Source organism: Hyposmocoma kahamanoa, unplaced genomic scaffold, assembly GCF_003589595.1.
Source record: "Hyposmocoma kahamanoa isolate Upper Pololo Valley unplaced genomic scaffold, ASM358959v1 185, whole genome shotgun sequence".
Lineage (NCBI taxonomy): Eukaryota > Metazoa > Arthropoda > Insecta > Lepidoptera > Cosmopterigidae > Hyposmocoma > Hyposmocoma kahamanoa.
This window is the reverse complement of record NW_020653715.1, coordinates 400,458-412,921: the sequence shown is the minus strand read 5'-3', so window position 1 is coordinate 412,921 and position 12,464 is coordinate 400,458. Positions and strand designations below refer to the sequence as shown.

Here is a 12,464-nt window from a genome sequence, read left to right as displayed (position 1 = left end):
TTAATATCAATTGTCATTTAGTTCCAACTTCAACCGCACTCGTATTTCGAACACGACATTACATTCGATTTTAAAACCTGTTTTGATACGGGCCAGACTTCACCGCACAAATACACTGCATTGTTATACTTAGTGTACATTACTTAGTTACTATGAGTTTTGAACAAATAGCAACCTATAAAATAAGCAATGGTATTCGAAGTGGCACAATGTGTACAGACACTATATAGATGGAATACAGGTAAATGATTATCCAGCAAAGAACGGCAACGTTGCTTTTTATTAAGTGGCTATTATCTGTAACCATTGAGAATATACGTATTTTAATCGAATAGAGGATTCAATTTAGTCGCGTAACCAGAGCCAAATGAGATTTTATACAATGTTCCCTCTTCTCGCCACGTTGGTTCTTGTCGTTCTCTACGTGACAATTAATGAAAAGCAACAATGTAGCAGTGGTAGTGTGATGAGTAATGTTGTATTTCTTTTGTAATGTTTGTCATTTTGTCGATATCAAGCGATGATCAAGTCGAAAGTTTTTAAAATAATAACACGTTTCGTTTTTAACGATAATATTATAAACCTGTCAGTATATAATTTTTCACATTTAAATCAAGAGCTGACAAAGCTTCCTTTGAAATGAAATCACTGACAATTACGAAACCCATCGGATTTTAGGTACTGTTTTTTTTTCATTCTTTTCGTAAAGGAAAAGGCAAACAAAGGTTTGAAAGCACACAGCCAAGTCTTGGTGAAATGTTCTTATGTTATTTTTATATAAATAGGCATATGTTTTTGACATCATCTTTACATTAGCCGTTCACGCGATACATGCAGCCGTAGACGCATACCACACCTAGAGGTGCCGGTGATGATTTTATACCGATTTATCGGATATCGAAGTTATAACAGGTAAAAGAACTAATATTAATTGCTACTTCGTAACTACTCTAGCAAACCATAAAGTTTTTAATGCCTGAGTCTGTCATTTAAAAAAAATAAACAACTTCAAATATACGTCACGACAATCGTGTGTGTTATTGTTTGGGCTGGTGATTTCGGTGTTTATTTATTGAAAACATACCGTAAGTAGCGTTTTTAAAGTTTACCTTGAATATAAATGTTTATAAACTATACTTTAAGGAGTATTTCATGGTAAACGTTAGAACCACTCAAACGGAATATTATCATATTTATCCAAGTACACCAAAAATTTCATAAGTGCTTTTTAATTGCAGGATTTGCGGTGTATTACTGCATTTTATTTGAGATGTTTCTGTTGGTAGTACGGAGGGTATTTATTTAGCAATGCAGAATAATAATTTTTATTTATAAAAAGTAGTATTTAAACTGAATGCTTTTCTAATTTGCGAAACCAAATAGCCGCCATTTTGCGGTAGGAGGAGCGCATCGTGTGAGCGGTTAGTTATTATGTCATTAGGTGATTCGAAAATAATTATGATTGTGCCAACAAAAAAACATTAATTATAACTATAATAATTAGAGTCATCGCTTTTCCTTTTCGCTAATAATCTGGCTATTGTGATACTTAAGAAGTTCCTTTAACTAGCGTACACGTTAGCGCGATTATTCGCATCACAGATTTGTTGGTTAATCTGGGTATTAATCATCATCATCGCTGACTATTTACCGTCACGCTGGTGGGCGGGCTGTTCAACTTTGAACATCATGTATTTAACAATAAAACGCAAGATCGTGACATACATTTAAACTGTCACAAAAAAAGACCTCATCATCAGGCAATAAGTGCAACATAGTAACATAATTAACTACTTAACAGAAAGAGCTTCCTCGGCAACCAACACACATAGCACACCAAGAAAAATCTATTATAATTATTAATTATAAAAATTGTATAAATAGTAATAAGAATTGTAAATATGCTCAGTTGGCCACTACCATGTGATTTTAAGTCATCCAACTCATCATCCTGCTTAGTACTACCCGCTACTCCTCTCACTGTGGCCAAGGCTTCCTTAGCCGTCAGTAGAATAAGTCTTGTGAGTTTGCTTAACCGGCAATTAGAATACCATTCCAGTACACATTGCACGACGTGTACTTCCTTACTACCTTCCGTTTGTTACCTTAGGTCTCCTGGTCACAGACTTCCCGTTCATGTCTTGCATATATATTTCTCCGTCTGTATATTTATGGTTAGGTTAGGCTACACACCGTTATGTTGTAGGGCTATACTATTAGATAAATTCATAGGCACGACCCTGGAGGTCTCACCGCTAGGTTTAATAGGGTAGTTTATTTTTATCTTGACCTTACCGTAATTTCATGTACAGCAGGAGGTTGGTATTTGCTGCGTATAACACCACACACTACATTGACAGACAAGAGCGCTACCACCACATTAATACCTAACCGCACGCTCATATTATATTCAATTAAATAATTATATTCAACTGCCTCCGTGGCCGAACGGTTACCATGCCGGACTGCCACGCAGAGGTCCCAGGTTCGATTCCCGGGCCGGGAGAAATATTTGTATGGCCTACATTTATTTCTCTCATGAGTTTGGATGTAATTTGTGGTTGTCTATGTGTGTGTCCGTGGCACCCGCGACACAGGGTTTCCCTAGTGCGGAGCTATGTTGAGTGTGTGCGTTATTTATTTATTTATTTATTTGTTTATTTATTTATTTATATTGGTCCTACGAGTTTTAGTTTTGTACCTGTCGTTGTACACTTTGGTACTTCGAGCTTTAATAGTAATATTATATATAGCGTACTATATATTATTAAAATTATATATAGCATTCAAATTTGCGGTCCTTTTTCCCCATAGCTAGGAATGATATTGACCGGCAGACACTTTGGCGTACAGTGGATTAGCGTAATCAACAAGCGCTAGTTTCATTGCACATTACACTACCATAGCGCATAACTGACATCGAATGGTAGCGGTAGCTTCTCTTAGCGCAGAGTTTAGCAAATAATCCACTACGCGAACCAATGTCCGCTGGGGACTTGCATGTCTTCCAAGGGTTAGAAGTCTTTTCCGACAGTTTCTCCATCACAAAAAGCTACTAAACATTCACAAATATACGTATTAAAGTCTTAAGCAGTAGTATATATTGCCATTGCCAGGGATTTGAACCGTCGACCTCTCAATTACGAAGCAACCGCTAGGTTACGACCACTACAATCCTGATAAGATAGTGTATTGTATTGGGTTATACAAATAGAGTTTTAGAACGTTTTGTGTACAAAATCTTTATTTACATTAATTAAATTAATGGGTATAATTTCACAAGTGCCTAATATCAAAATGGCAACTTTTCAGGGAGTAAGACTAGAGAATATGAATCAGTTATTGATCCGAGCTCTGTAATAGAGCCTGGCGAGTCTCGCGGAGGCGGCAATTCCTTCCCAGGTCTCGGCGTTGATCTGCCCAATGAACTGTGGCGGGGCTTCGAACAGGAAGCCGTAGCCAGGCAGCTCCAGGGTGTAGGAGAAAGGCACGCCAATCGACTGTAAATCAAGATAGAGAGAATATAGTTCCAAGTAGAATACAGCAAAAATTCTAACTAACTAATCACACGTCTTTAATATAGTTTCTTGAAATGAATACAATTGAATAAACTTGACTGAAAAAACATTACGTCGTCTAAATTCGTACATCTTGTGCATCCATTCATTATGTATGAACTTTTGAATAGGCACAAAAACAGAATTGCTAGAAATAATTATGTAACAATCTATGATGATTGCTTTAATTTGTAACTAAAAATAAGGTCCAGAAATTATATTTTGCAAACATCTAATGAGGTACGGGACCTCGGTGTAACCTTAGATAGCAAAATGACGTACGACAAACATATGGCTACTGTAGTTAATAGAGCTTACGGTAACCTGGGGTTTGTGAAACGCGTATGCGAGCGTTTTTATAGACTCTAAAAATGGTTTATTATGCATTCGTTCGTAGTATTTTGGAGTTTGGCAGTGTCATCTGGTCGCCCCGATATGCTTTGTATAATAAGAACATTGAGCGCATACAAAAAATGTTTATTAAATTTCTTAGTTTTAAGAGTAGGAAAAAGTTTGCCACATACGAGGAAGCCTGCAATTATTTAAATCTACACAGTCTTTCTGATAGAAGACAACTTCTTGATATGACTTTTCTACATGATGTTGTTAATGCTCGCCTTGACTGCCCTTCCCTCGTATCACTGTTTCGCCTTGTTGTGCCCTATCGTCAAACCCGTAGCTCAATTCATAAGGTTTTCTACGTTCCACCTAGTCGTACTAACTATGGCCAGAACGAGATCGTTTCTCGCCTTACAACCACGCACAATAAGTCTTATAGTGACATTTTTTCGCATAGTAGGCATTCATTTAAGTAACAAATTAGAAGAGTAATTTGTCCACCATCAGGTTTAAGCTAATTTTTATTACTACTAATTATATAATTAATATTGTTATTTTTCTTTGAAATGGTTTGTGCTGTAATATTTTATGAATTTTTTAATTGTTCTTTTCAAATTTTAAATTTTATTTTATAAATAATTGTAGAGAAACTCACAATGTCGCGTCATAATATTTCTAAGCATTTGTGATATCCTCTCATTGGCATTATGCACTGCTCATGTAACATTATTTTTTAAGTTCTAAATGTATGCTGTTGGATGTCCTTTTATAAATAAATAAATTTTAGGCTTTTATTACCCTATTACCTACATATATACCTTATATTACGTTTGAAGAGTAAAATATGTTTCGTCTTAGAAAAACGTCTTGTCTGCCTGAAAGTAATTCAGTGAGAACGTAACAATCACAAAGACTGAACAAAATCTCTACAAACGCCGGTGTTAATTTCACAGGGCCGTCTTTACAGGTATAGTACATGCGACTAACACCTTGAATTTGCAATTATCGCTGCTACCAAGATATGATAGAAGGCGCTGAATATTATAGTCAATATATTTATAATTGTTGAGCAATAAATACATACTGTATTTTTGAGATCGCGCGTGCGTTATCAAATGGATTAAGTTGAAATATTAAAATATAGCTCAAATCCGCTACAAACCTAAAAAGAACTAAAACCACCAAGTCAAAAAACGTTAAATGTGAATCCGTGTTATACTGCAGTCAGATGCAGTATAGTCGAGGCTTGTGCCTGTTTTTATTATTTGCCTAGTTCTTCACTGCTGCTGTAGTTGTGTACCTTCATACAGAAATGGATATTTTGGTATGGCGGCTTGTCGTGCGACACTGCACTGTTACAATACTTGGTTTATCAGGCGCGCTTATTTTGTTATTATAACACGTAAACGTTATTCACATACACATATTTTAAAACAGAATTTAGATTTATAACGTCTACCAACTGGAAATCTCTTATTGCTTTTGATCTTCCATGTAGGAACCCATCATAAGTTATTTGAATGACAATTCAAAACTCTCGCATCGCCGTAATATTCTCGAGTTCCTGAGAACTAGTCTAAATTTTCGACGAATCGTTGCTCTGAAGTGAAGTTAATCTGTCCAAATTTTGATGACTAACTTTTACTGTTATGACAGAATCTCTAAACTTAATAGCTGTAGGCGGTAGCATTGAGTTAAAAGTGTCGGGTTAGGTTTTTACGAGTATAGTTTTACTAGGTACGAATAAGCAATTTTGTAATGTTTTGATAGCTTTATCTAAATCTTTATAAAGACAGTAAGTACGCGATGTCCTTGCTTTTATTATCATTATGCTTTTATTTTATTGCTTTAATTTATTAATATCTTTATTATTATTTCATTAGATATAGTGTTGAAACATACAACATGTCACAAATGAAGATGGCGTTTAAATTATACCCTATGTTATGTATTTTATACCTTGTGTTTATAGTTATACTTTTCATTGCCGTAGTTTTATTCTCGACTGTACTTATGGTAAAACATATAATATTATTTGGTAGAGTCTAATAGAATAAGACTTCTTAAATAGTATCTCCCTGTATTTACTTTTTGTGTGCAAATACTATTTGTATTGTATTATAATACTGTCTTTATACGGCGATGACAACAACTACACGTAGAGTTCTCATTTTCGTTGAAATAAGAAAAAAAGTTTAAAAGTTATATGTTACTGACAGTTCTACGGCGGTAGAACGACCTCTGTAGTCGAGAGGTTTGCACACCGGTTTTCATGGTGTCGCCATCTCTGAGGTCTCGGGTTCGATCCCCGGCCAGAAAAAATGTAACTGTTCTATATTGTCTCGGGTATGGGTATTTGTGGTACCGTCGTTGTTTCCGATTTCCATAACACAAGTGCGTTAGCTACTTACTTTGGGATCAGAGTAACGTATGTTACGTTATCTAATATTTATATATTTATTTATTATTTATCCATGATAATTACTAATAACTTTTAATAATCAGTTGTGACCATGGAACCTGAAAGCTAAAAATTCACGGATCGGTTTCCACCCGTGCCAGCCGCGGCTGCGGGGCAGCCGTTTTATTTCAATACTCACGACACCGCAAGTTTCTGCGGTGAAGTAGCCGCCGCGGTTGCGGAACATCCCGCAAACTTGACGGAAGATGATCGCAAGTCGCGCGGTTATTTACAGTCGATAGAGATCGTCGCGGGACTGCAGAGTGCACGGCCATCCATCAGCCAAGCACGCGGCTGACCGCATCCCGGACGGTTCTACTAGTATCCCGCGGACGCTGCAGCTACCGCGAGTAAAGTGCGTCGCAAAATGTGCTGCTAAATTTTACATACACATATCTACAGTCCATGAAGGCCGTGTTCCCGCAACCAGTAAGCAGCAAGCAGTAAGTAGTGCTCCTTGTGAAAGAGTTCGTTGAGAGAAGTACTACCACTTTATCTATTTCTGTCACCAAGCAGTAATGTGAGCATTACTGCGTTTCGGTTTAGAAGGGTAAGGGTGCTGGTGAAATTACAGGCACATGGGTCTTGCCAACTTATGTATCAGGGTGACGGGCGCAGTGGCGGTGCCCCCAGATCTTTATGATTTAAAGCTCTCAGTAACACTGCAACTGTTATGGGCAGGCCACACGGCTTGCTACCACGCGCACGACTTGTTCGTCCTGCCACTTAGTATCATGAAAAAAACGGGCGCGAGTGAAAATGGCTCCGTGAGTTCTTCGCGCAAAACGGACGTTGGTTTGTTTGAAAAAACATGTGTACGCGGTTTACATCCGAAAAAAGTTTAATTTTCTATTTGTAATTCGTTATTTTCATTCTATTCACTTGAATATTTAGTCTGCATCGGTTTATGTAGCAAAATATGCTTTAAGATACGCTAAAAATCCTCGAGAGAGGTGATTTAAAATTCTCGAAATTTGTAGCTCTACGTCGTTATACTCAATACGAATAAGTTTTAATAATTAATGACGAGCCTAAAAGAGAAATACTTTCGAATGGTCAATTCGTGACAGAAATTTGGGGATCGATCTGAAATCATCTGGCGAATATGAAGTATGTACCTGAGCGTAATCCTGCGCAGACCCCGATGTGGCGTATAGCAAGAAAGCGCTGTTGCCAACGCGGTAGAAGGGCGCCAGATCCAGTTTTAGAGCGTCGATGGTAGCGCCCATCGTCGCTCCCACGTGATGGATCTGTAACTTACTTGTTTTACATAAATGCAGCTGCGAAACAGGTAAATCAGGTCGGATTTAAAAGGTTACTTTTAAAAGAAAAAGATCAGGGTTCGGTTTTCATTAGGACCAAATCTGGAACTTTTTTAATAGTTGTGATTCTCTAGCTAGCTTATTATTTACTTTTTTAGAAATAATATAATTTGTTCCTAGCACAACTGATGAAGAAAATTCTCAAAATTAATTTTCTTACTTATATTTTATAAATTCCCTAGTCGAAAGTCATGTGTAAATACAAATTATGTCATGTTTATTACGATTCACCTGCGCTGCATTCGGTGGAAGAGTTTCATTAAATCCATATCCATAAAGAATCCAATTGCCATGGCTGTGAATATTCATATATAATTGAATCCGGTCTAGATTTGCGTGTAAAATATCCCTGATGTACACAGTCTCAACATCTGAGAAGGGGGTGACTCCAGGGTAGGTAGTAGAGCATGGGTTGCTGGAGACGCCGACGGTGTTGAAGGCGATATCGAAGTTGCGGTTGCCGTCCACGCCGAGGCACGTGGAGGGATCAACTGGATTGGTGGAGCGCGTACGACGCCAAAGACGCTCCTGGAGGATGTTAAAATTATTTTCACAAAATCTGTATTAGAAGGTGTAGTCTAACCGAACGGACATTTTTCTATCTTATTACCAAATGAAATAAAATTAAAACGTAACACGCATACGCACCTTTGATTTTTTTTAACTTAGAATCGTAGCAATCTTTATAATGATTTTAATGTATTGTGATACCATAACGTTTGTTAATAAAATTTGAATTCAATTAATAATTGAATTTGCCTTCTTGATTTCATTAAAATATAATACAGATGTAGCAAGCTTCTAAAATCATGTAAATGTTTCTTTTTTATATTGAATCAATATTTTAATACAATTGTTTTATAGATTAATTCTGTAAACATACTAATTTATATCAAATAAAAATGTACGCATAGACGGACACACGCAGGCGACGACTTTTTATAATGTGCAGTCACGACTGCGTCACTCTCGTCTACCCTTAGATCAATAAACCCCTCACCAGTCCCTAAATAGTTTCTGCCTAAATTGCCGTTATGCAAAAATCATATGGTCATCGCCGCTTACACACGTATCGTGTGTGCTTTGTCTCCCACATTGCGTATTGCTTTTATTTCTACCCTTATATCAGACCTTACCTACCGACGGAAAATACAACGAAAGGTGAAGAGGCTTCGTAAGTGTTACAAACCAACACACGTATATGCTACGTGTTAATAACTTAATTAGTTTTTAATGAAAACTATTTTACTTAACTACTATCGTGTAGCTAAACGTTTACTTTTTTTAGATCCAACTAAATACCTGGTTATTAAGGAAACAACACCAACTTAAATCTCACTTTAACAACTTATTATAACTTGTTCGGAACAAGTTGAGTCAAGTTAGAATAAGTTTCGTTCATAAATCATCAAAATGTCGGCTTTGGATGAAATTGCTTATTATTTTTGCGACTTTATCTTCAATCTTATTCGTTTCTTTGAAAATAATTGTACTCTTTGTAAAAATAAATAAATTTTATAAATTATTCTAGTACCTTCGTAAGCTTGCAATCTGTCTCTATAAAAATCATCAATATTATTATGATCAATTGGTGAACGAAGACTGATTTAATAGAAAACGTGTCCTTACTATCTTATGCAATCATTATCTTATAACTCGATGATCGGTCTAATTTAGGGGACAAATTACATGTCCTTGCTCCTGGTCACCACTAAGTAACCGTATCTCCTCGTTGCCAAATAACACAATAGTACTTACAGAGTCATGGCTGTACTCATATCCATCAGGGTTCACCATCGGATATATGATCCAATCAATGTTTTCTAACAGATCGCGGTCTTCGTTTCGCAGATCCTCAACTAGGCGGTGAATGGCGTAGAGGGTGACTGGAGTGGTGACCCATTCACGAGCGTGGATCATTGCGTCCATGAAGTAGATTGGTTTCGAAGGGTCCTCAAAGTTTGTTGTTGATATCTGCGGAATGACAATGTTATAGCTAAGTTGTTTATAAGGTAATGTGCTATAGAAAAGTCGATGTAACCCAAGTTTTGAATATTAGAAAAAAAAGAGATATTACATTCACAATATGACCCTTGTCATAAGAATTACACAGAACGAAACGCAACACTCAACAGAATATTTCAAAAACTACGTGGACTTACGGTACAAACATTAAGGGTCTCAGTTATTGTTTCAAACTTAAACTCAAATAATCTTTATTTTATGCGTGAGCAAATTACATTGATTAAACTACTCATTCGTAAGGCAGATTCCCTTGAGAAGAAACTCTAGGGGTTGTTCTTTTGCTTTGACTTGAATGTCCCAGGGTGACGGGCACAGTGGGAGTGTCCATAAGATCTTTGCGATTTAAAACTCTGAATAGCACTGTTATGGATAGGCGTGCCACGTTTACCACCAGGCGCACGACTTGTTTGTTCCGTCACTTGGTATATACAAAAAGCAACATTTGTATACATTTATCATTTACAATATTTATTTCAAATATGATAGGTCAAAATACAACCCGCAAAAATTAAACGGGTCACTACCATGGATTTTTGTCATGCAATTACGAAGAAGCTATATAATAACTAATAACCTTTAGTGTAGAGTTTTTGCTCACTATAGTTTTAATCCTCGTAAATGGCAGATTTTGAATATCCATTATTATTAAAGCGTTTACATTGCGATTTAACTGAATTTATTTTACTAATATTACCATAACCTAGCTTATATCAATAAGTCCTTACACACAGATACCACTTAGCAATAAAGAGCATTTCATTCGTTCATTTATTCAAATGGTTACTATAACGTTTCCTAAACTTTGAAATAATAAATCCGTACGTACTTTCAAATACTTAATCGGTCGTCCGTCATAACTGTTTCCTGCGGTGACTAAAGTGACAATGTCTGGATACCTCTGTGCAATCGATTCAATATACTCGTTAACCTAGTACAGAAATGAAACAAAATCATTAGAACGAAACGAAGCTTGAAAGGACTAAGAATTTAGTAAAATATCACCTGAGCATGCCGAGGAAAATCGTCATACGGTATGGCAGCTTTGCCTTGTCTGCTTGCTCTATACCTAGCCAGCTCCTCGTCGAATTGTTCCAATTCTCTAAACATAAAGCAATTATATTGTTGAAATAGCATAGTATCCTTAAAGTCTTGCACTCGATTAGGTTGCTCATGCATTCGCGGACAATTGACTCACTCACATCTCATTGAAGCACTCATAGCTGCTATGCTAATGTTTTTTTTATTATTTATTTAGAATAACTTACACTTACAGTACGTATAACTAAATATAAGTCATAGTCTTCTAAAGGTTGAGTCGATCACCAATCAAAGGTAAGCTACGGAATTTGGAACACGGATATTTGAACATAAACGATATTTGAACTGTATGAAGAAATACTTTACAATAACGACTTCAAATCAAAACATATTAAAGAAAATATTTTAAACTCTTTAAATAAAATAAAAGCCGTTTGGAATATTATTAATTGTTAAATAAGTAAAATAAACAAGTTACATGACCATGAGTATGCAAACAGACAAGAGTTTATTAACATCAAATAGTGAAGTGGCACAACTTTTTAAACAGTTTTTCACGGATGTTCCAATTAAAAAAACACAGGTTTTAGATTCATCTGCAGAAAATATTAAAGTCTTTATAGAGATATACTTGAGTGCATGCAATATTGAATTTAAATTACAAGAAATAGTTCCTTCGACTGTACTTAAAACTTTTGAAAATTAATCATAAAAATACGGAAGATCTATTTGGTATGTCAGTTTGAGTAGTTAGCATAATCGTGGCACCTTTACTGGTTAATTTATTTAATTCTTGTATCGAGCAAGGTATATTTCCAGACTTAATGAAACGTAGTAAAGTTACACCACTGTTGAAATCAAGCGAAAAAAATTATACTAATAATTACAGACCTGTTTCTGTCCTTCCAGTGTTCAGTAAGGTGTTTGAAAAGATTATGCTAGATCAAATGCTGTCTCATTTTTGCAATAACAATATATTCCATAATCACCAATATAGCTTTACCAAAGGGCGTAGTACCACTGATGCGGGTGTCAGTTTAATCAAGATCTTTTCGATGCTTGGGAAGACTCTCGAAATGCGGTAAGCATTTTTTGTGATCTATCAAAAGCCTTTGATTGCGTGGATCATGCTACCTTATTGATTAAATTTAAACATTATGGATTTAGAAATGTTAGTTTGGAAATGATCCGTTCCTATTCGGAGGACAGGATTCAGAAAGTAGAAGTAAATGGGGCTAGGTCGTTGGGTTCACAAGTTAAGATGGGAGTACCGCAAGGATCAATATTTGGTCCTTTTTTGTTTTTAGTATTTATAAATGATCTGCCGTTTACGATTCAAGATTTGACTAGAATTGTATTGTTTGCTGATGACACATCTTTAATATTTAAAGTTGATGGAAAAGACGACAAACTTAACGATGTAAATGATGCTCTTCAGTTTATCCACACCTCGTTTACTGCTAATAATTTGGTACTCAACGCAAAGAAAACTAAATCTATTAATTTTACCCTTCCAAATGTTAGGAAGTTAGATTGTAATATAGTACTAGATAGTAATACGTTAGATTTCGTAGACGACACAGTGTTTTTAGGCATTGCTATAGATTCTAAGCTTCAATGGGGACCCCATATAAAATCTTTAGCTGGTAGATTGTTTGGCATCGTACGCCTTGTGTACAATAAGGCAGCTGACGGATGAAGCTACGGCAAAAGTAGTTACTT

General features: G+C 36.0%; 1 protein-coding gene across 1 annotated transcript; it reads right to left on the bottom strand.

The window, feature by feature from the left end:
* Positions 1–3,224: 3,224 nt before the first annotated feature.
* LOC113226254 (carboxypeptidase B-like) lies at positions 3,225–10,882 on the bottom strand. Its single transcript, XM_026458817.1, has 6 exons — positions 10,707–10,882; positions 10,531–10,632; positions 9,438–9,653; positions 7,911–8,207; positions 7,476–7,607; positions 3,225–3,500 (listed from the first exon to the last, which is right to left on the bottom strand). Exons 1-6 carry the CDS (start codon positions 10,878–10,880, stop codon positions 3,336–3,338), a joined length of 1,086 nt encoding a protein of 361 aa, XP_026314602.1. The 5' UTR covers positions 10,881–10,882; the 3' UTR covers positions 3,225–3,335.
* Positions 10,883–12,464: the final 1,582 nt, after the last annotated feature.

Excerpts from the sequence above, each read along its gene's own strand:
- LOC113226254 (XM_026458817.1), bottom strand. The coding sequence starts at position 10,880 with ATGCATGAGCAACCTAATCGAGTGCAAGACTTTAAGGATACTATGCTA. Across the intron at positions 8,208-9,437 it reads ATGAGTACAGCCATGACTCT|GAGCGTCTTTGGCGTCGTAC; the intron begins GTAAGTACTATT and ends AACATCCTCCAG. Across the intron at positions 3,501-7,475 it reads CTGCGCAGGATTACGCTCAG|TCGATTGGCGTGCCTTTCTC; the intron begins GTACATACTTCA and ends CTTGATTTACAG.